At 44.5% G+C, this 24,174-nt stretch overlaps 1 protein-coding gene across 1 annotated transcript; it reads right to left on the reverse strand.

Moving 5' to 3' along the window:
- Positions 1 to 1,091: 1,091 nt before the first annotated feature.
- On the reverse strand, positions 1,092 to 20,521 carry CUNH2orf80 (chromosome unknown C2orf80 homolog). The gene is made up of 10 exons (XM_024200980.1): positions 20,453 to 20,521; positions 18,903 to 19,015; positions 17,848 to 17,929; positions 15,593 to 15,675; positions 15,365 to 15,452; positions 14,786 to 14,807; positions 14,505 to 14,614; positions 2,525 to 2,612; positions 1,773 to 1,888; positions 1,092 to 1,169 (listed from the first exon to the last, which is right to left on the reverse strand). The coding sequence occupies exons 2-10, from the start codon at positions 18,941 to 18,943 to the stop codon at positions 1,092 to 1,094; spliced, it is 708 nt and encodes a 235-aa protein (XP_024056748.1). The 5' UTR covers positions 18,944 to 19,015; positions 20,453 to 20,521.
- Positions 20,522 to 24,174: the final 3,653 nt, after the last annotated feature.

Below are 24,174 nucleotides of genomic sequence, written 5' to 3' on the forward strand. Positions count from 1 at the left end.
CAAGATGCGAGTTGTACCTGGTTTCATTCTGGAACTCTTGCAAAGCTGCCCTTGCAATCCATAAACAAAACACAATGCATTTGAACCAATGGGCAATACAAAAAAACCCCATGTTGTTTTAAAGGTTTTATTTTCTTTTGCATACATAAAGTTAGTATACAATACCATGCCTGGGGCATGTATTAATGCAACTGTACGACACACCAGCATAGCTAGGCACTTCTGAGACAATTGTCTGTACTGACGGATATCCTCTGGTTATTCTTAGTTGTTTGTTTTTAACCCTATAGCATTTTAATGTGCAAGATAAAACATAAAGAATAACTATATCACTCTGTCCATAGCATCAGAAACGTCCCTTATCAATGAGAATTTCTACTCAGATTGGGCCTAATACAACTCATATTAAAGTTAATTGAAAACCTCTCCTTGCCTTCAATAGGAACTGGGTCAGACCCTGTGGCCCTGATTGAGCAAGGCATCCTGATTCTACAAAGCACGGAGGCCCCATTGACTTAATGGGACTTAAGCACTTGCTTTGCTGAACAGAGATGGTCTTGTTAGCGTGCTAAAGGTCTTTGCTGAATCAGGGCCTACATCAGCATGGGAGTGAGCTATTAAAGATACAGAAAAGGGATGGAGAAATGCTAAGCGACAATGTGAAAGCTGTGTTGAAAACTAGGGGTACAACTGCTAGCTTTAGCTCACCCCTTCAAGAAATCAAGTGGCAACTAATATAGAAAGGAACAGTAACACTTAAAGATGAACATGAAGATAATGTGCTCCACCTTGAGGTAGGCAGCCTGTTTCCATAACCGAGCCAAGGGGGCTAAAACAGCCATTCAAATACAAAAGTAGCACACCCGCCTCACCAAAATCTAGGGACTAACCCTCCCCCACTGTCAAAAATGAATTGCACACCACTGTCTTGGGTAAGAGTCATGAGACTAGGGTGACCAGATGTCCCGATTTTATAGGGACAGTCCCGATATTTGAGACTTTTTCTTATATAGAAGCCTATTACCCCCCCACCCCCATCCCGATTTTTCACACTTGCTGTCTGATCACCCTACATGAGACTTGGCTTCTTGTTACATCTCTGCTTCCTTTCCACTCTTCGGTGCAAGGTCCTCTGGAAAGATTCCTTGCTTAAGCTGTTTTCTAGCCCCCTGCAGGACACAAACAAACATTGAGCTGTTAAGCACACGTACAGTGTGGCACTGGGCCACTGGCAACAAGTTCATCAGCTTGTCTACCCAGCAGATACAAGGGAAGCAACAGAGCTGGGCAAATAGTGTAAAAATAATAGAGGGCCTGATTCACCCCTGCATTTGTCCAGTTTTCCATGAGTGGGAACCCACGGATTTCTTAAGGGAGGTAAGTGTTCAGATTTTTAAACAAACTATCTTTGACCAGTTTTGTGCCCTGCAGCTAATTCCAGCGAATGAGTTTTGCTGGCAGGAATATTTGCCGAAACAATGAATTTCAAGTGAATATTACAGAATTTTACTGGAAAGCAAATTTCAAATCATAATCAGGGAAGTATCGGCTTTTCATTGACCTAAAGAAATCAAATACAATTAATGCTATATAGATCATTAATTCCAGTGCTCCTGGAAATTGATTGAAATAGACTGCAAAATCTTCCATTCTGCAGCACTCCAGGAAAGGCTCTGTGAACTATGGATGGTCCAACAGGCACAATTTGATGTATGATGGTATATCCTATTGCTGCTGAAATGGTTTGACCTGGTTTGTATTTTTAGACTTACTTTGTTGTCTGACTGTTTTGCTGTTGATGGAGATTCTGATCGCTTGCCGTCCTTATTTGTTCTAGTTGAATTGGTGGTGGCATGTTGATTTGCTGCTGCCTTTTGAAACTTGACACCTTGGCAAAGAGAATATCAACTCATAGTCATCAAGGATTCCCAGATGGCTTACCGATTTTCTACCTTGCATCAATACATGCTCAGAAGGAAGGTTGCCATTGTCAGGTTCTTTCCATCCCTAATGTCTTGGGGGTGGTTCTCATTTTGGTACATTGTGAGTAGTCAGATTTGTTTTGTGACTAATATTGGCCTGCACTATAACTACTGCGGAAGTCCAGAATCTAGTCCAAGGTCAAGACTGCTCACATGTCTCTTCAAATGTGTTAAAGACAAACACTATCTGACCGTGCCGACGAAGCCATTATTACATCACTATCAAACCAGCAAGGAATGATCCATTTGGAATAATACTTTGCACTTACACTACCTGATCCAAAGACCCTTGACTTCAGTGGGAAGGCCCCTATGGATTTCAATGGGCTCTGGGTCAGATTCATATAGCACTTTTCACCTGTACATCTCAAAACACTTTACAAAGGTGGGTAAGCATTATTATCCCCATGTCACGGGTGGGGAGACAGAAAGGTTAAATGGTTTGCCGTGAACCAGTGGCAAGCTTGGAATTAGAATTCAGGATTCCGAACTCCCAGCCCTCTGCTTAAATCCCTGGGTGAGATGAGGCAAAACATGCTTACTCTGTTTCCAGGCATGTTCTGCAGCTTTCGGGGCTGTCAGCATGGCAAAAGGATGCAAAGAGAGGTTGAAAGGGTGAATCCAGTGACCCTGGAAGGACAATAACACTTAGAGGTTAATGAGAAATTGTACAATTGCTTGTCTATTTTATAGTCTTTACAGCCCTGAGTATATTATTACAAATTCCTGGTATTTTCCCTTGGATCTCGTCCATTTTTCCGAAATGTTTACTTCTGACTTTTCCCATCCTCTTTTGCCCTCTCCCAGTGGCTTGGCAGTGCTGATATCCTTTGTTAGATAACTCCTGTATCTCTTGGTTTAGGTGCTCTGTTCAGGGTCTGATTTTGTACCCATCACCGTGATATTTGGGAACCTTCCAGCAAAGAAGCGTGGAAAGACTTGCATATAAACAAAAAAATAGGCAGACAGAGGCTCTGACTATATTATTATCAAAGCAACTTTGCTACCGCATCACCAGCAAGAATCTATCCCTGAGCTACAGGCTACTCACTATTCAGAGACAGGTGTTGCTCCAAGCATCACAGCTAAATTCAGAGTGACAGCAGATGAGAGGAAAAACAGCATAACCGCTTCATCTGAAATCTCTCCTTGTCTCCATCGGAAGCAGATCAGGAGCTCCAGCCATGGGAATACCAACCAAAGGGGCAGCCCTATGGCAAATGGCATGAGCAGGCAAGTCGGGAAATCTGGCAAGAAAACCTGCTTTGACTGCTGCACGCTGCAGAGCCCCCACTTCGAAGGGAGGTACAGAGCTTCCCAGGCCGTAAAACAAACAGAACATCCCTGGGTCAAGTGGAACCCCTATCATACAACTCCCAGGAAACTCCACAAAACAAACCAGATGGAATTTCCATCCCCCTATGTTGGAACAACAAGAACGAGGGAATTTGGTCCATGTCACCTTTTTTCTACAGATTACGTGGCTGTGCCCGAACATAGCAGTAACCCTATCCAGACACCAGATGGCAGTCCATATTAATAAGGCCAGGCACGAATGATTTGTTTTATAAGTGCACCAGAGACATTGCTAATTATATGGTTTATTATAATCTGATTACAATTCCACAGTAACTTTGGCAGTTGCTTTGGTAACACTTACTTTAAGCCACACCAAGTATGTTAGAGCTACCTATAGACTACCGCAGGGTGCTGTTGGAACAGGCGGGAGCTTTCCTAATATTTTCAAAGTCATGAACTCAAGTCTGCAAAGACTGATTTTGAAGTACGGGAGCAATTACTAATGTAGGCCCAGATTTTCTCCTATGCTGAGGTCTGCTTAGCAGGGCCAACAGGGAGAAAGTTTTACCTCTGTGCATCTGTGCTGGCCCTGGCATACCAGCATAAACGAGAGCATCTCCGGGGCTGCTCTAATTTAGGCCAGCTGGCTGGGGACCCTATGGGACCTTGTTCCAGCGGTGAATTTTTATAGCCCAGGCACACGCTACCCTTCCCCCTCTGTCCTGGCACACCCTAACATGTCCCTTCCCTCCCACCCCCCCTGCCAGGGAGTAGAGGGAGCAGTTGGGGTAGGAGTCAGCTACCACTTGCTGCAAGCAGAGAGCTCTGCTATGCCGAGGGAACTCTACTTGGGCTACAGCTCTGCTGCTACTCGAGTCAGTGTTAACATTCCCATTGACTTCCCTTCAGTGGTGCAGGATGCTCCTGGTGCTGGGATCCTATCAGAGACACAAGCTATACAGGGTTGGTTGACACATGGCTGGAAGATCTATAATCAGAACTGATAAACTCTATATTAGATAGCCCTTTTCACAGATAGATCTCAGAGTGCTTCACGGATAGGGAAACTGAGGCACTGACTTGCCCAGTGTCACCCAGTAGGTCTGTGCTGGCAATGCTGTTGGCAAGTGGCATACTTTCCTTTTGAGTTAACAATAAATCCATATCAGCATGGTCCACTGTGCTCTCAGAAGTGCCATCTCAGAAAACCGAGGTCCTGGCCACTTGTGGCTATTAAAAATCACATCCAGTGACCTTTGTGGCACTGGTCTAGCAAAGCACTTAAGTACACGCTTAAGGTTAAGCACATGAATAGTCGCATTGAAGTCAGTGGGGAAACTCACATGTCTAATCTTGAGCATGTGCTGAAGTGCTTTGCTTTACTAAACCGCTAAGATTGGAGTATTACCTTAATATTCTAGCTTGGAAGCCAGGACCTAAAACCAGTGATGTCCACTGAATGCTTGTTGTCTGTGTTGTACATACAGTAGCTCAGTTACTGAGTTACTCAGTTACTAAGAGAACACATTCAGATCTATCTGGTGTCTTTTGGTATCAAGTCCTGCGCAGACAAAATAGATCAATTTTCTTTTTCTGTCCTTTAGCCTGGGGATTATCTTCAGCTGATGCGCAGAGAAAAAGTACAGGAGAAAGAGACAATTGGCTCCCTCTCGGGAACAAGACCAGCTCCCTGAAGGTCAATTACGTAAACACAGAAAGCTTTTATATGTTGATGCCAGTCTTACACTGGCGCTTTGTTGTTCACTTTAGCTGGTGAGGTCCCCTCTCAGGGAAACTGGTGAACACTGAGTTCTCTTTCTCTCAGAGTCCTTTATGCCAGATAAGAAAGGGAAGTTTATAAGATTGGTTTCTTAGACAGGAGATGGTCCAGTGGTTATGGTACTAGGCTGGGACTCGGGAGACCTAAATGTAAGTTCCTAGTATGCCACAGTCTCTCTGTTCCTCATCTGTAAAATGGGTATAATGGCACTTCGCTATCTTATACGGGTATTAAGTGAGCTGCTCAGGTACTATGGTCACAAGCGCCAGCTTCTAATTTTCCCCAGGGGTGCTCAACTCCCGCTCAGCCCCAGGACCCGCCCCAACTCCAACCCTTTCCCCAAGCTTCCACCCCTGCCCCGCTGCTTCCCTCCCTCGCTCCACTTCTACCACACCTCTTCCCCACCTCTTTACGCCCTTTCCTCCCAGTGCCTCCTGCATGCTGCTGAACAGCTGTTCCGTGGGAGGCACTGGGATGGAGGGGAGGAGTTGATTGGTGGTGGCCACAGGCGGGAATGGGGGGAGGGAGGGGAGCTCGGCTGCCGATGGGTGCTAAGCACCCACTAATTTTCTCCGTGGGTGCTCCCGCCCTCGAGCACCCACGGAGTTGGAGCCTATGACTATGGTAATAGGGGGGCACATAAGTACATTAGATCAAATACTTTTTTCATTTTCAGCAGTGTTTTTAACTACTTTATTTTTGTTACCGAAACTTTAACTGAAGTCACTTTTGAAATTTTCCATTTACGATAACAGGCAATGAGAAAACAAGGTTTTAGGTAAACAGAAATTTTTAGATAAAAAAGTTAGTCAAAAATATCACCAAAAATTTCATGGAAAAATTGTATGTTGACGATTTTCCATAAAAACATTCATTTTTAAAAAAAGGCCATTTTTGGATGAAAAACATTTTGTGCCCAAAATGTTGACGCTCTCTAGGCTCAGACGCGTGAGTGCATCTGAGGAGAGTTCCACCAGGTAACGTGAGGACTTAATTGGCTTCATTATTTTTATCTTCCATGGAGAAAGGCTGAATAACTTAGGCCTGGTCTACACTAGGAAATTAGAGAGGTATAACTGTATTGCTCAGGGGCGTGAAAAAGCCACAGCCCTCAGCGACGCAGTCAAACCGATCTGACCCCCAGTATAGATGGCGCAAGGTCGGTGGGAGGTCGATGGGCGACTTAGCTACCACCTCTCGGGGAGGTGAGACTTCATCTGGAATACTGTGGCCTGGTCTACACTACGACTTTAATTCGGATTTAGCTGCGTTAATCCGAATTAATCCTTAACCCGTCCACACAACGGAGCCAGTTACTTCGAATTAAAGGGCGCTTAAAATCGATTTCTGTACTCCACCCCGACGAGCGGAGTAGCATCAAAATCGATTTTGTAAATTCGAATTAGGGGTAGTGTGGCCGCACACCACCGAATTAATGTGGTTAAAATTAATGGGGTAGTGTGGCCGCACACCACCGAATTAATATGGTTAAAAACCGAATTAATGTGCTTAGTGTGGCCGCGCACAATCGAATTTATACAATCTGTTTCCCAAATTCGAATTATCTAAATTCGAATTAATCTCGTAGTGTAGACGTACCCTGTGTGCAATTCTAGTCTCCTATGTTTAAGAAAGACGAATTCAAACTGGAACAAGTGCGGACAAGGCCTACTAGGATGATCAGAGGAATGGAAAACCTACCTTGTGAGACGAGACTCAAAGAGCTTGGCTTGTTTAGCCTCACCAAACGAAGGCTGAGGGGAGATATGATTTCTCTCTATAAATATATCAGAGGGATAAATACCAAGGAGGGAGAGAAGTTATTTAAATTAAGTGCCAATGTGGACACAAGAACAAATGGATGTAAACTGGTCATCAACAAGTTTAGGCTTGGAATTAGATGAAGGTTTCTAACCATCAGAGGAGTGAAGTTTTGGAACAGACATTCCAGTGGGGGCAAAAAACCTAACTGGCTTCAAGTCTGAGCTTGATAAGTTTATGGAAGGGATGGTATGATGAGATTGCCAACAATGGCATGTAGCTGATCTGCGACTGCTAGCAGCAAATATCTCCAACGGCAAGTGATGGGACACTAGATGGGGTTACGACAGCAAATTCTTGCCCAGATGTTTGGCTGGTGGATCTTGCCCACATGCTCAGGGTCTAACTGATCAAAACATTTGGAGGTCAGGAAGGAATTTCCCCCGGATCAGATTGGCTTGGGGCATGGGTCACTTGCAGATTTAAATGAGTGTAAATGGTGGTTTCTCTGTAACTTGAAGTCTTTAAATCATGATTTGAGGACTTCAATAACTCAGCCCGAGGTTAGGGGTCTACTAGGAGTGGGTGGCGGAGGTGCTGTGGCCTGCAATGTGCAGATCAAACTAGATGATCATGATGCTCCCTTCTGGCCTTAAGGTCTATGAAATGGATTATCTCCTGTGACAGGAGAAGCCCTCCTATTGGCCTAGTAGGGAATATCTTCCTGGAAGCGCAGTGGCGCAGCTGCAGTATTTTCAGTGTGGACAAACTTAGTGGAAATGCATTTACTTCCCCCTCCCTTTTTGTGAACAGCTTTAATTCCAAAGTGAAATTAAATGAAATGAGTTGGGCAGACTCAGCTAAACTCCTGCCGCACGTGAGTCCATGCTACAAAAGCACGACACGCAATGGATCAAATTCTTCCCCGACTTATGCCCCATGCAACTGCATGCAAGTCCAAGGAGTGGAATCTCTGGCACCAGAGGATGTCAGTCGAGGCAGAATTTGGTCTACTATGCTGTGCTGCTGAGGAGACTCAGGACACAGATGGTAATAGAAGTGAACTCTCTCTCACCCGTGGAGAGGGTGGTCCTCCCAAAGCTTGTGTACAACTTCCCAGGTCTACGTGGCCTTTGTGTATCAAGAAGCCTCCATCTGCCTTACTACCAGCCCTTAAATCGAGTTCAGACTCTCCTGACTAGCTACCCACTTGTAGCCTTCAAGGCCCCTTTAGAATCAAATCCAACTGTGGTGTTAGTTTGGCTCTTTCATACGTTAGTTCCCATCTGTATTCCGTTTCTCCAGTAACTTGCTTCCTCTTTGTGTGAAAGGAAGAGTGGTCATGGGCTCGTCCTACAGCTGATGACATGGCCAGAACCGGTTGTATTGTCAGATAGGCATTGAGGAGCCATTTACATTTCAGGTATGTCTACACAGCAAAGAAAAACCCACGGCTGGCCCATGCCAGCCAACTCAGGCTAAGGGGCTGTTTCATTGCTATGTAGACTTCCAGGCTTGGGCTGCAGCCTGAGCTCTGGGACCCTCCCACTTCACAGGATCTTAGAGCCCGGGCAGTCTGAGCCCCACAAGCCTGAGTCAGCTGGCATGGGCCAGCCGCAGGTGTCTAGTTGCTGTGCAGACATACCCTATGAGTCCCACACTGCCAGCGCGTGGCTGCTGCACGGTTACAGATTCCATGGTCTAGAAACTGAGCGCTTCTGTAGCGTGGCTGGGACAACACGGTTAATGTTGGGGCGTCGTGTTGTAGCCCAGGTTGTCCCAAGCATATGATCACCTAGAACTAGAGCTGATAGAAAACAGTCAGAGTTTTTGAAATTTTGACAAATTTTTAACAAACAATTTCACTAAAATGTTTGTGGTTTTTTTAACCAACTGTGCACATAACTGTGCAAGACAACAGTGCGCTGCCATGGTAAGATTCATAGTGTCGCCTTGCCCTTAAAGACAGGGAGCCAGATTCTCAGCTGGTGTAAACTGGTGTGGCTAGCTTGAAGTCAAGGCAGCTCTGTCAATTTACATCAGCTGGGAGTGTGACCCAGTGTTCAGCTGTGTGCCTCCCCAACACTTCAGAGGATCTTTACTTTGACACCAGTCAGTATCCGTTATTTCAAACCATTAAAAAAGGCCTCTGTTTGCAACCAGAAGTTTGCATGTGCAATTTTGAGAGGCTCCGCATCTGGACTTGCATGTGGAATCAGTGGTTCCATGTCTAACCGCGACTGACATGCAGTAATCAGAGTTGAGGGGTCAAAAACTTTGTCTGACTGCAATTAGAGGCAAACTGAGAATCTGGATTGAGCCCACTTTGGACATGTGTCCTTCCTCGTTCCAGATGCTGCTCTTGTGGCAGTGCTGTCTCATGTTCTTAGGTGGATTCGGAGTGTTTTACTATGAAACAAAATTAGTGGGGGTAGAATTAATTTAACAATTAATGAGCTTCTGGAATGAGTCCATTTTACTACTGATGTTTGCTGACTGCAGCTGATTCATGAGCCTCTGGTGGAAATGTAAAAAGCAGTTAATCAGTTGCAGAGTTTACGAAATGCATCATCATGAGTGGCAGGAGCCAGAAGAGACTGGTTCTCCTTAATGAATCCATGTCACTACCTGGCTGGATATTCTGTGGACCGTAATGAAAATGCCTTATGTTCCTGACAAAGTCACAGTCTAGCTCCTGATTCTGGCCCTGATTAATTTCAGCAGAACTTCTCACATATTTAAAGTTAGGCACATGCTTAAGCCCCTTGCTATCTCAGGACCTCTGTCTCCAAATGCAGATCATTTTTGTCTGGGAGGCATGGGACGTACCAGGCCCCCTCCTATGAGCTCAGCAGTGCCAAGCTGCGTCTTCACTCTCACCTTAGCAACTGCAACGCCCTCCAGGTAACTTGGCTTTATGATGACATTTGAATCCCCAATTATAGGCTGGAATTTTCTCCTGTTCAAGTCAATAGAAAAATAGATTTTAATGGAGCAGGATCAAGCCCTATGTGTGGCCACAATACTTGATCAGGGGAAGGGGGAGCTCTCAATGGCTCCATCAGGTCCTTACACATGATCCCACAAGGAAGTTCTGCTAGGTTTCATTTCAAGGGGGACGTTCACAGCTATGGGTATGATGCTAAGAGGTGTAAAGATGTAGATATTGGATTCCTAAATTTGGCTAAGATTTCTAGGACTGAGGAAGGATGGTTTTTTTGGTTAAAGCACAGGACTGAGCCTCAGAAGTTCTGGGTTCAACTGCTGGCTGTGCCACAGATTTCCTATCCTGCCTTGGGATAGTCATTTAATCTCTCTTTGTGGCTGGTCAACCATCTGCAAAACAAAGATGATGATGCTTCCATTCTCCTAATCTCTCTGTCGCTCTGTTTGGATTGTAAGGACTTAAGGGAAGGCACACACTCTCGTTGTATGCACAGTGTCTGGCACAATGAAGGCTCCAGTTCAGCTCCATTCCCAGGTGGACCTTCTAGGCACTACAAACAACAAAATCACAGTCCCAGTCCTATCAGTTTGTTCAGTGTAACAGCTCATGCACAACTTGTATAGGACTTGTAAGTAACTGCAATGTGATTCACTGCATTTCCTTGTCCTCTTTTTGGCATCACCGTAAAGAGAGAATCTACTGGATCGTTGATGGGGAAAGACCTTGGGATGTCAGAGGATGGCACTCACACCTGCTTGTCCATCTCTTTGTGTCCCCCTCCAGTAGGAGGGTGTCTAGTCCTGCATTCGATGAAGTAGACACTGAACCTTCTCTGAACAAATGTCAGAGGAAGAGAACGCCTACACAAGAATGAGACTCATTGACTGAGGTGCAAAGCGAGGCCTACCTTTCCCAGAGTTGGCTTCTTCAACCAGACCATTGATCTTATTCAGCTGGCTAAAAACAAAATACTGTCCATAAAGTCTTCAGTGACCAAGCATTCACTGCAGACCACATATGGTGCAGCAAGTCTGTGCGTGCACTCCAAGTTTTAATTCAATACGTGGCTTGAGTGGCAAGGCAGGGAATCTGAGTCCACAACTCAGGCATCCCTGTAACAAGATAAGGGTTAGATAAGTGATAAAACTTTATAAATAGGCACACTCCCAGCGGCCTTGTGTCTATTATTTGTCTTGGTGTGGTTGTGTATTTCAGTGTGGAGCAAAGAAAATAATAGCATTTTGAAAATGTTTGATTGTTTTAAAACACAGGTCCCCATACAGCCAAGCAGCCAAGCCTAGAAATGCCAATGTCTTCAGTTGATCCTGCAAGTTGTTAAGCAATCTGCGTCCAGTCCAGCACAGCACTTATCAAGTGTAACTTTAAGCATGTAGATGGCCTCATTGAAGCCAATGCGACTACACATGTGCTTAAAGTCAAGCTCGTGCTTCAGCGCTTTGCTGTATCACAGCCAGGGAGCTCAGCATCTTGCAGGAGCATTTTGGGCCTAGGTTTTTTAAATAGGTTTGGGTCTAGGACTTTTAGTGCCGTTGGATCATACAATTGTAGGACTGGAAGGGACCTTGAGAAGTCATCTAGTCCAGTCCCCTGCACTCGTGGCAGGACTAAGTATTATCTTCACCAGACCTGACAGGTGTTTGTCTAACTTGCTCTTAAAAATCTCCAATGATGGAGATTCCACAACCTCCCTAGGCAATTTGTTCCTGTGCTTAACCACCCTAACAGTTAGGACGTTTTTCCTAATGTACAACCTAAACCCCCCTTGCTGCAAGTTAAGCCCATTGCTTCTTGTCCTATCCTCAGAGGTTAAGAAGAACAATTTTTCTCCCTCCTCCTTGTAACAACCTTTTACATACTTGAAAACTGTTATCATGTCCCTTCTCAGTCTTCTCTTCTCCAGACTAAACAAACCCAATTTTTTCAATCTTCCCTCATAGGTCATGTTTTCTAGACCTTTAATCATTTTTGTTGCTCTTCTCTGGACTTTCTTCAATTTCTCCACATCTTTCCTGAAATGTGGCACCCAGAACTGGACACAATATTCTAGTTGAGGCCTAATCAGTGTGGAGTAGAGCAGAAGAATTACTTCTCGTGTCTTGCTTACAACACTCCTGCTAATACATCCCACAATGATGTTTGCTTGTTTTGCAACAGTGTTGCACTGTTGACTCATAGGCCTGGTCTACACTAACCCCCCAAATCGAACTAAGATATGCAACTTCAGCTACGTGAATAACGTAGCTGAAGTCGACATACCTTAGTTCGAACTTACCGCGGTCCAGACGCAGCAGGCAGGCTCCCTCGTCGATGCTGCGTACTCCTCTCGCCGAGCTGGAGTACCGGCGTCGACAGCGAGCACTTCCGGGATCGATTTATCGCGTCTAGACAAGACGTGATAAATCGATCCCAGAAGATCGATTGCTTGCCGCCGAACCAGCGGGTAAGTGTAGACGTACCCATATTTAGCTTGTGATCCTCTGAGATCCCTTTCTGCAGTACTCCTTCCATGTGCAAACAGAAACTATAACTCATCTCAAAATTTGCATTTAACCTCCACATGCCAGCTAAATTCATCTACTTGACATGCTTATTTGCCTTATACACTTATTACTAGTGTATAAGGCAAAAACGATTCACGCAGAAGGTCTGCAAAATCTGTAAGAGAGGGAAGTGGCCTGAAGATTGGTAGGAAGAGACAGGCCAAGGAGGAAGTTCGGTTTGCCTGGGGAGATAATATTACTGCAGAAAGCTGCCAGAATGCAGTTTTCAAAAGAATTAACTTGCTATTGGCAAAAATCCACCCATCAGCATAGGCAGATGTAAGCATTTCCATGGCTATTGTACATTCTGTACTAGAGCCATCTGGAAAGGGGGGAGGAGGGCGCTGTGGGATCCCTCTCAGGCCTTGTTTACACCAGGAATTTGCTCCAATTCCAGCTATCAGAGTAACACACACCTAGACAGGGCAAACTGATCTAATGGTGGTGACCCCCGTTTAGCTTACTTCTAATGGGAAACACCCTATAGATGTTGCCCTCATGGCTAGCAACTAATGGCTGAAATCAGAGGAAATAAAATAGCCACATTTGGGGATGTGGGGGAGACATAAGCTTCCTGCTTCAGGGCGTACCAAACTCGAATTATTGGAGATTAGGGTTAGACCTTCATGGGAGACAAATTGTCCCACATCTGCATATTGTGGGGCTCCTGCACCTTCCTCTGAAGCATCTGGCAGTGGTCACTGTCAAAGACAGTCTTCCGAACTAGCTGCACCACGAACCTGATTTAGTGTTTCAATTCCTATGGAAATCCTCAGTGCAGATAAGTGCTTCAAAGTTTGCTGCACATGTCCAGCCAGCCGTAGTACAGAGTCTCATGTTTGGATCAGGGCAGCGTCCTGATTTCCCCCCGTACAGTAAATGCATTTAAAAAAAATTCTCTTCAGCGGGTGGGCGGGGAACTAGGATAGTGGGGCTGCTGAGAGCCATTGAACCAAACTGTAAACCCTGGATATAATAGAAACCACTTCAAGCCAGGGGATGCGGGAGCACCCCCAGCACCCCTAGTTCCAGCACCTATGCTAGGAAGCGTGTCTTGTTATTATCATAGGCCTCTCAGGGTATCTGTGTGATATTACCCTGCCCAAATACGGAGATCAAAAGGGGTTGTTAAAGAAACCAGGCGGGAAAGGTACAACAAAGGCCTAGGTAAGGAGCATCCCCTCAAACACAAGCCAGTTTTCTAGCCCTGGAAAGGAGACTCCTCAGATCCCACCCTGGCAACAGCTGAGAATCTGCAGCTTGCCAACTGCTGTCGGCTGACACAGAGACTGCCTGGGAGTCAGGGGCCTGCCGTAAGTTGGTGCCCAAGAGAGCAGAGGAGCGTCAGGGCTAAGTCATCTCTGCCCGTGGGCTGAGGGGAAAGTCAAGCGGAGGTAAGATACTATGCGTGGATCTCTGTTTTAAATCCATTGCCCTGAGTGCTGTGAATGGTTTGGCAAAATAAATCATACTTTTTATTTTGGAGAAGCTGCTTCTGTGTCACTGCAAATGGTCACTGTCCACAGATTCCCAGCGGGAAATTCTTGCTGGTGCCAAGCCCGCTGGGCCTGCTAGGTATCACGGTTGGCAACCAGAGGGCTGTAACCCAGAGAGCCAGTCAGAGTGGTTGGATGCCGGAGTCCCACCTCAAAGGGAAGTGGAGGCAAGGGCCTGTCCCTTGGAGGGGCTGTGCTCAGGGGACTGGAAGAGGATCTCGGAAAAGGCAGGCTGCTCAGGGACCGAGACAAGGTGTTTGGAATGGAGCATGCTCAGAGTTTGGATGGCAGGAGTTTGGCCCAGATTAATTAAGGATGGGATGAAACTATCCAGAGACTCCATCCCTAATATAGCTCCAGCAGACAAAGTGGAAACCAGCGAGGGGCAATTTAAAATAAAAGCCAGGCAGACTACTCCACTCCATGGCCCTGGCCGGTATTTAACTGCTTGTAATGGACTGCAGAAAGCTTATCCGTGTGGTGCTGGGTCAGCTCTCCTCCGCTCATTTGTGTCAGAATCCCCACTGGCCAGATAACCGTAACTGCCTGCTGAGCAACTAAATCCGCTCTGTTTATTCACACAGGACAGCGGGTATAAACAACAGCTGCTGCAGCACAGACCCAGCTGATGCCAGCTTCAAACAATTCGAAAAAGGCCTCTACAATCTTGCCACTCACTTTGGCAGAGCGGTGCCAGCGTGTTGCCGAAGGCCCCGTGCTGTAAATCCCAAAGACGTCTTCAATGGGGATGCTGTTCTGTGAAAGCAGGTCAGGAAAGGGGTTTAGTCCTTGGGGTGGGTATTTTTGGTTTTGAATTAATAAATATTTAGAATCCAGATGACACCCCATCCTGTAGAATCCTTACCAACTAGAAGGATTTTAACTTCCAGTGTTACCCTATGGGCTAGGTCCCTGACATGCATGTCTAGCGTTGCCTCACGTAGCTCATAGGGCCCCACTGACATTTGCTCTTGTGACCTTCTGCCACAGAGAAGACATAGTGGAACACAGCAGGAATCTGACTGAAGCAGATCTAACGTGGTGCCTAAAACATGTCATTGCATAAAGATCAGCAAAACTTGGGGCAAGAGCATTCTGCTACCAGGACTGATTCCATTGCTCCTTCATTAGATCTGTGGATCGCTGTGCATGTCACGGGATATACTGAAACCTGGGCTTTGGTGGACCACTGTGTAGCTCTGACTTGATCATTGTGCTATAAATTGTTCAGACTATTGTTTTATCATAATTTTCTTTGATATTCCTGATGTTAAAAGCTGTTTGCGAGACAAGATATTCACCTCCCTATTCACCTCCATCAGATTGCTACATGCTAACGGTGCCTATTCTTTACTGTGTTTAACCAAAGGTTACAAATCCCATCCCTTGATGAAAATTAGACAGTTTTGTAATATTTAAAAACATATGTTCATTGCATTGCATGGACTCTCGCACAATACACGGCACGTCTAGTATTTTGTTCATCTGGGAAGCTTGCTGGAGAATAAAAGATCTTGCTACCATTATTTCTTCCTTACCATTAAGGTCCCAGCGTAAAATGATAAAATCATGGCTTCTCTCTCAATTCGGTTGGGATAGATGTATCTGCTGTGAAGCGGCAAATTCCTATCCAGGATAATCGGAGGGAATATAAGTAAAGAGGGTTAGCCTGAAAGATATTGGACCTGATTCATGCCTGAGTTACTCCAGTTTTACACTGGTGTAAGTCCATTGCAGGACTGGGGCCTCCATCTGTTCATACTCACCTTTTCCCTTCTGCCAAAGGACTTTGGGCTTCTGAATCATTCAGCCACAGTAAAGCAACACTGATGGCCAAGTCGTAATGAGCCTGAAAGCAGAACAGAAAGGCAGGATGGTGCAGGAGGGCACTAGCCTCGGACTCCTACTCTGCTACAGACTTCCTATGTGACCGTGGGCAAGTCACTTAGGGCCAGATTGTTAACGCTATTTAGGAACTTAGTGGGCTTTTCAAAACCACCAAGGTGCCTAAAACTCATTGATTTCAATGGGTGTTGGGCACCTCGGTGCTTTAGAAATCCCACTAGGCACCTAAATGCCTTTTAAAACTCTGGCCTGTAGTCTCTGTGCCGCAGTTCCCCATCTGTACAATAGCACTGCCCTACCTCACCTGGGGTGTGGTGAGGATAAATACCTTAAAGGCTGAGAAGTGATCGCCTACTACCGTGATGGGGACCACATCCACCTAGATAGATAGAATCATAAATGCTATTTTGTAAAATGTGAAACATTGTGATCAGCTGCTGCAGGGGCCGCCTGAATAGGCCACCCAGCTTAGCCTGTTCTAGCACCTTATCATTTGCAGATCATGAATACAGCAAAAATTGCCTCTAGGCAGGCTGAGTCCTGTGCCCTACAGCTGAAGGCTACATTCCGCGACTTACATTTTGATGGTCTCTGAACAGAGACATAAAACTAAACGTTGGCACTCATTCTGGGGCTTTCTGCCAGACATAAGGACAGCCATAAAGCTCCATCGCAGAATGGGGCACCCCCAGAGCTGATCCTGGGGGAATACAATATGCTATGATAATTTAAAGGGACGCCATCCGCTTGAAAATCTAAAAAGTGTGCACCTGCCATCAGTACAACACCCAGGGATTATAACTGAAAGGAAGCGGGGAAAAAACTTCTCTCTTTGTTACCTTTGTGCATTTGACAGCACTCTGGGCTAGATCGTGGATTTGCCATGAGCCCCAAGTAAGGTGCAGACCTGGGACTAGCGGAGCGCCACTTGAGTCCTGATTCTCCCTTGCTCCAAGGGAAAGAAAGCTGCACCAGCCCTTTGCCAGGCACAGCTTACTTCTGCCTCGATGCTGGTTCATCTTTATTGGCTGGCGCCTTTGGGGAGGGTGGAGTCACGGCTTCATCTACTAGCCTCTCAAAAGCCCTTCCTTATCAACAACTTCATATATTCTTCCCTAGCTGTACAATAGATGCTGAACTTTGTCACAGTTGACTGGTCACAGTATCCTGAGACCATCTCATAGAACGTTTATAGGGCTATAAGGTGAATAATATTGGGCTTTGCCCACCTCTGACTTCTAGATTTTTTTCCTTTACGGATAATGTTAGCAAGTGATCGCATAAAGATTAACTTGATCTATAAGTGAAAAGATGCTCCAGGCCTGCAACTGACTTCACGTGAGTGGATCCCTGCAACCATGTAAAGTCATCATATTGCTAAAAACAAGTTTTCAGCGAAGTTTGTAAAATAATGGATATCTTCCACCTACAAGTGTAATAAAAGGAAGAAATCCTGGCTCCAATGAAGTCAATGGGAATCTTGTATTTCATAAACATTACCTACCTAGTCCTCAAACGACAATCACCATGTGGTAGGTTTCATAACTTATTTTTTTATCCCAGAAGGGATAATTATGAGCATCTAGTTTGATCTCCTGAGCAGCACAGGGCCATGGAATGTTACCCAGGAATTTCTGTATCAAGACCAAATAGCAGATAAATACTACTTCCATGTTAGAGACGGGGAAACTGAGGTTAAATGGCTTGGCCTTGGCCAAAGAAGGCCTCATTAAGCCTGTTTATGCTACTAAACTGACTGCTCTAAGCATGATTAATACAGTTGGTCCCCAAGGAATTACATCACATAGTTTGCTTCTGTCCATTTGAATTAATCCAAATGAGTTAATACCAGGTAAAATCAGTTAATTTTAGCTCTCATACGGCAAAAGAGCTGGAGTAACATTTTCAAAAACTAAGTGACTTAGGAACGTAAGAGTCTAGGGTCATTGAAAGTCAGTGGGATTTATGAACCTGTCTCTTTTGAAAAGGGGATTTAGGTACTTTTGAAAATGTTATATGCAACTGATCTCTAGATAGTTTCCCTCTCTTCTAGATAAAACACATTTGTTTACGGATCCTAATAGCAAGTTATTTAACTGCATCAAACCAGGCACCCTTCAGTTCTTTCATTCAGGAATTAAGAATGCAAGATTAGAATAAGAAGTCGTCTGGTTACCATATCATCGAGAAAGGTGGGCTGCTGTCTTCCTTTCGGGTCGAATTCATTTTCCCGAAGTCTGATGCCAACATAATCTCCCCTAAAAGCAAGAGAGCAGCTTTGAGTTACAGCCTGTGCTAGGCAAGCCACTGCATTAGAAGATGGAGTAAGGCAACTCTCAAAAGCCGGCATACAATCAGGGCTGTGTTTACTGTAGTTCAAAGCTTCACAATCTGCTGCAAGGTTCAGCAGGTATCCCAGCCGCCGATGGCAGCCTCCTTCTGACATGGAAAACCGTTTATTTTTGCAATCTCAGCTTCCATCTCTATACTCTGAGCTATGGACCTGGCTGTCTGCATCCCCCAAAGGCTTGGAAATAAAGGGAGAGGGCAATGGTACGCAAAGTATTCAGCCTGAAGTCCTGCTTGGGACAGGCTTCCCTGGCTCTTTGCTGGTGGTGCTGTTGCAATAGAAGCAATGAGCATACAGTAGGGATGTCACTGCACAACCACCAGCCTGAAAGGGCTGCTTCGTTGGGGTTTGGGTTTCTGAAGCTGCAACCTGTACTTAGACTTGTCCGTACTCACTCAAACAAGGAGCCTCAGTGAAGCCAGGGGTGAGCCTCCTATTGAATATAATGGAAGTTGAATTACATCCCTGGAGAAGCTGTAGGTGGAGAGGAACCCAGACTCTCTGGATCTAAGAGCATGACCTTCTACTACGTGAGGTAAAGGATATAGCCTGTTAGCTTAAAGGCAGTAACTCTAGTGCCCAGACCCTACCTGTTTGTGTGGTCCAGGCACTAGACAGGAACCATAACCCACACTGCCAGCATGAGTTCTCTATGTGCATAGCTCAGGGCAGTGGTAGGCTCTGAATCATGGCGGTTTACCTATCTAGTGCATATCAAAGGAGGACAGTGGGAGCTGGCCAGCATGCCCAGGGAAGGCTTCCCAGACTTTCCATAAGGGAAAGCTGGAGGACACATGTAAGGTATGTCAGACAGAACCTTTAGAACACAGTCATTGCTAGCTACAGTGCAGTATGGGAACTACCTGGCAGTTGGTACTTACAAGAGTTTTTCGATCTCTTTTTTTAGGCGTTTCCTTTCCATGGATGGGGGTGGAGGTGGGTTTCTAGTTGGTGGGGAGGCTGCCACAACCCAGACTGTGTACTAAGATCCAGCCTAAAGAGTGAAAGGAAAAGAAAGACAGATCACTATGTGTCAATTTCACAAGGACTGAACCAAAGCCATCGAGGAATTAGCACAAACTATTTCAATACCCCGGCAAAAACATGGGCGCCGCAGAAGTGGCAGAGTAGTAGTACACCAGTGGGGATGTAACAGGAAAGGAAAGCAGACAAGACGTTCTGGTAATACAAGTAAACAGCAGCAGTAACAGTTCAGGGTATCCTTGTGCCAAGCCTTGAACGTGAGGGTGAGGAGTTTGACCGTGATGTGAAATGTGGCAGGAAGCCAGTGCAGGGATTCGAGCAGGGAGGGGCGACATCTCTTTTAGGTAGGACGCCTATACGCTTACGTGTTTCTAGAGCACCCATCACAGCAGCATCTGCATGGTTAAGTAACTTAGATGTGTCTAGTATTGTCCATACAGGGCATCAGAACAGATCCTGCTCATCAACTCTTCTAGCTCCTAAGGCTTTTCCTGTTTCTCCATCCACCTAATGTGGGAGTATTAGTAGTCCCTGAGGGACAGGACTGGAAAGGGGGCCAAGGAGATGATTTTGGTTGAATGGGTTGGAAAGAGGACAGGCTGGACAGGAGAAGGCTACAGCAGGCCAGGGTGGAGATAACAAGGGTATGAGCAAAAGTTATGGCAATGTTTTGTACACAGTTCACAAGTCAAATTACATGCATTACTTCCCCTCGACCACGGGTTTACAGAGTTCATGAAACCACAAACATTTAGGTTCAAACACGCAGTGAGAATGCTGTTTATATGTGTGTCTAATGTGCCCATCACCACTGTATTTAGGTGCCCTCTTTAATAGGCATCAAAAACGACAGCACTTATGTACAGCATTAACGTGCCAAAATGCCAACACAATTGCCTGCCACGAACCTATTAAAAGTAGCACAACGATTCCTCGATTCTTTTTGCAGATACAGACTAACACGGCTGCTACTCTGAAACAGCGATTCCTGTAAATATTCTGGGCCAGATCCTCATCTGCTGTAAATCAGTGTCGTTTCATTTACTTCAATGAAGCCAAGAGGATTGAGATGATTTTTTCCAGCTGAAGCGTGGCCCCAATGTTTATTAATGCAGCATTTAAGAACACTGTGGCTTGGCCAGATTGCATACACCAAATAAATAAATGCACCCTTTCATTTAATTAAGGAGGGAGTTTCAAAGCAGTTCAGAGCATGTCAGTTTAAGGAATCCAAGGCCTCCCCTTAATCTTATTTTGAAAGCTGCTCAAAAAAAATCACACCATATCTTTCTGTCATTTGAGAGTCCCTCAGAAAAAGAAAGTCCACTGATAACTGTAAAGATGCTAAGAAAAATAATGATCTAGTTAATAATCCTACCGACAGGACTGTATACCGTCTTTTTATGCACACACACACACGCACTGTATATGAGAAATAGTCGATTACCTGCGTCAGACTCTCTGGCTGGTACAATGGTTATTAAAAGGATCGGGGCTTTGGAATCTCTCTATTTCCTGGAAGCTTTAGGATGGAATTCACTCTTGATGCTGGTGTTCCTCCTTTACCTCTGCTGCAGCTGAAGGAAACTAGGCTACTGCTTCGCACAAGGCTGAAGCTTTCTTCTGTTGCTTAGAAACAATGCTCTGAATAGGGAGAAATAAAAAAATAAGTGTGTGCCCTAAGGTGGGGCTCTGGGCCTGGCGTCTAAGTGATCCTTTTACATGTCCAGGCATTGGGTTTCACAGGGGAATGGCTGGTCTGAAACACTGATGACTGGCTGACAAGGGAGATAGAGTCCCTCAGTCTGAGCTGTGATGAATCTAATTGTTGGTAAAAGTAGCTACCTTTATGAAGCAGATGTGGGGGATGGGGAGTGATAACTTACAAGGGGGAAATCCTGGCCCCTGGGAAGAAATGGCAACTGTCCCACTGACTTCAATGGAGCCAGGATTTCCCCTCCAGAGATTAAGGCTAATGTGACTAACTGAATTACCCACAATTTTAACCCAGTTTATACTTATACTCATGGGATTAGGAAAAATTCAAAAAAGCAAACACACCCCAAACAACCAAGAAAATCCCATCATTGCCACCCACTAAAATCTGGCCATGATATAGCTCATAAAAGACCATGATCAACAGCAAATCATCAAACCAATTAGCTGAAGGAAAGAAAGCTCAATCCGTTTATATTACAGTAGGTTTGCAGTTTTTAATGTAAGACTAGAATTAGCAATACCTGTCCTTGTACTATAGCCTTTAATAGCAATTTCCCTCCCTGTGGACCATACCTTGCCATTTGGGAAAGTCTTGTTGTGCTCCTAGGACCCTGAGAACTATGCCAGTGTGAGTTTTAACTCCTGATAGGGCCACGCAAATTAGACAGGTCAAAGGGTAGGGAGCAGATGAAAAGAAGGCCGCTGGTCCTTCAGGCTGGGGGTGGAGCAATAGACCAACAACCTATCCTTATAAAAGAGTTAAATTATAGAAACACAAGGTAGTCATTCAGGCAAAAAGCATGTTAGAGAGGGATGGAGGAGCCTTGTTTGTGCCCTAGATTGGATTATAATGTTGCCTCCGATAGAAAGCTGGTTGGGATGGCCCAAAGAAATCCAATGTAAAAATCTCCATAATATTATCTGATGTACTGTTATTAGCGGCTGTCTAGTAAACACCCCATATATTATGTACAGAATTGGTACTGTATTTTCTCTTCTTCATTTTCTTTCACCTCTCCACTATCATGCAATCTCTTGTTCCAAGTCCTATAGCTTCATGACCATTGTTTTCCGAAAAAGGACCTTTTCCAAAACAGGTTCCCATCAGGTCCTCCATTAACCTGATACTATAGGCTGTGTCTATGCTAGTAACAGAGCTGGGTTCAACATCCGGGGCCTCAATCTGTTTGACACCAGTTTAACTCCATTGACTTCAGTGGAGTTGCTTTAAGGAAATCAAGCTCCCAAAGTCACAGCCTGCCCACTGCATCTCCTTCATTTAAATATGGTTGGCAGCTTGTGGAAATGGGACCAGCTGTGATGCAAAAAGCAGACTATCGTTCAAAGTGAGGCTGAGCTGCATTGGGTGTGGGCCATAGTTTTGCCAGGTTTACATCAGCATTCGAAGATTCTCCTGTGATGGGTTTCTGTATGAACTACTACTGATTGCATTAGGGCATTGTGTTTGTCTAACTCTGCAGTTACTGCACCTCCTTGGTACAAGCCCATTGTCAATGAAGTCCTGGGAATCTGATTACATTTGCAATTCTTTGAGCACAGAAGGTGCAATAGAAAAGTACATTCAATTCTGTTTTCTACATCTGAGCCCTGGTCTACACTGGGGAGGGGAGGGGTGGGAAAAATCGATCTAAGTTACACAACTTCAACTACGTGAATAACATAGCTGAAGTCAATGTACTTAGATCGACTTACTGTGGTGTCTTCACCGCAGTGAGTCGACTGCTGCTGCTCCCCCGTCGACTCTGCGTGCGCCTCTCGTGGTGCTGGAGTACAGGAGTCGACGGGAGAGGGCTCGGGGGTCGATTTATCGCGTCTATACTAGACGCGATAAATAGATCCCCACTGGATCAATCGCTGCCCGCCCCCGGCGGGTAGTGTAGACATACCCTTAGTGACCTATATTGCCAGTGATTCAGCAGGGCGAGCAATGAGGCAATTGGGCACCCGTGGCCCATCATTTGTACACCGTGTGGCTACGAAATTGTTACCAAATCACAGAATTTCAGCCCTCACATGGAGCTTTATCAATCCATCCCTGAATGGAGTTGCAGAGGAGTTAACTCATTAAGCTTATTCACAATCCAACAATTCGTGAGCCATAGTGATCACAAGTTAATACATTCCTCAAAACCACTTTGCAAAAGTAACAACGTGTATTATTTAGGGCTCAGGCAGAGAGCTGTCATTCAAATTCCCACAGTAGTGTGAGGAAGATTCAGTCTATCTGTGTCACTACCACCTACATTTCCCATTCTGATTCTGTCTGCATTGCAGTTTTAAATTGCTATTCCTTAAGGAAACGTGCATAACTTTAATTGATTTTCTTTACTTCATTTTATGTTGAGCATTGGTTTCATATAATATTTGCTTGACAGTTGTACTTAAAACACCAATTGTTAGATGAGAGAATTTTGACTTGTTTAGAAAGTATTGATGTATTTGCCACCTGGGTAAAAATTTTATATAAACTATTTCTAAAAAATGTTCTCTTAACATGTGGTTACATGTCATCCTTTCACCAGAAAGAGAGGAAACACACCATACTTGGATAGGTGCTGGATCCTGCAGTTTGGTCTATAGAAGTACAAAACCTAAATTTGGGGTCAAATTTGAGCTGAAAGAATTCCTTTAAAACAAGCCTCCGATTTTAGCAGGTTTTGTTATACTTCTATTGTTCATTTTAATACTTTTTTTAAAAATGCATTGTTTTTTCTACACTTCATACAAAAATGTTCTATAGTATTGCCAACCTCAAGCAGGGTGGATTAAAAATTGATGATTTTAAAATTAATCATTAACATTAATAAATTAATATTTTCATTTAAATCAGATTTTTGATGTTATGTAAATTATGATTTATTTTTAAAAATAAAGCTGTTTAAAATGAAATCTGAATTTAATACAAAATATGTTAAGGCCTACACTTATTATAATCTCTTAAAACATTTAAATAAAACATTAATATGATGAACCCATGAGCCTCTAATCAAAGCTTTGAGTAAAAGCCTGCTTTTCTATACACAGAAATAATCAGGGGGAAAACATCTAACTTTTGAGGTCAAGCGTTCTAAATACGGCAAAATGGGTTGTGTACTGTATTAAGGGCTTGTTTTGCTTATTAAAAATAAATGTTATATGCTTTTTTGTGTGTTTAATTAAATTCCAGTTCCCGTTCTAATGCAGCTTGACACAAATCGTGAGCCAAAAGTAAATTATCTAGTAAATAAGCAATATATCATTCACCATTTTTAACATACTAAAATTGTACCATTAAATAATAAGGATCTGAAAATATTAAGCTACACAACTGTATAAATGAACATATATAATTATTGTGTACCCTTTTAGACAGTAGAAAGATGTACCAAACCTAATGCAAAGGCTCTATTAGTTGTAAATCAACATGTTTTAATGGTTATACAAACCACT

The sequence above is a fragment of the Terrapene carolina genome, unplaced genomic scaffold (genome assembly GCF_002925995.2).
Source record: "Terrapene carolina triunguis isolate 2854851 unplaced genomic scaffold, T_m_triunguis-2.0 Scaffold62, whole genome shotgun sequence".
Lineage (NCBI taxonomy): Eukaryota > Metazoa > Chordata > Testudines > Emydidae > Terrapene > Terrapene triunguis.

What these genes read in the sequence shown, in the direction of transcription:
- CUNH2orf80 (XM_024200980.1), bottom strand. Translation starts at nt 18,943, where the DNA reads ATGGAAAGGAAACGCCTAAAAAAAGAGATCGAAAAACTCTT. An exon ending in AAAGAGATCGAAAAACTCTT is followed by an intron (nt 17,930 to 18,902) that starts GTAAGTACCAAC and finishes TCTTGCTTTTAG; the next exon opens with GGGAGATTATGTTGGCATCA. An exon ending in AGAACATGCCTGGAAACAGA is followed by an intron (nt 1,889 to 2,524) that starts GTAAGCATGTTT and finishes CTCTTTGCCAAG; the next exon opens with GTGTCAAGTTTCAAAAGGCA.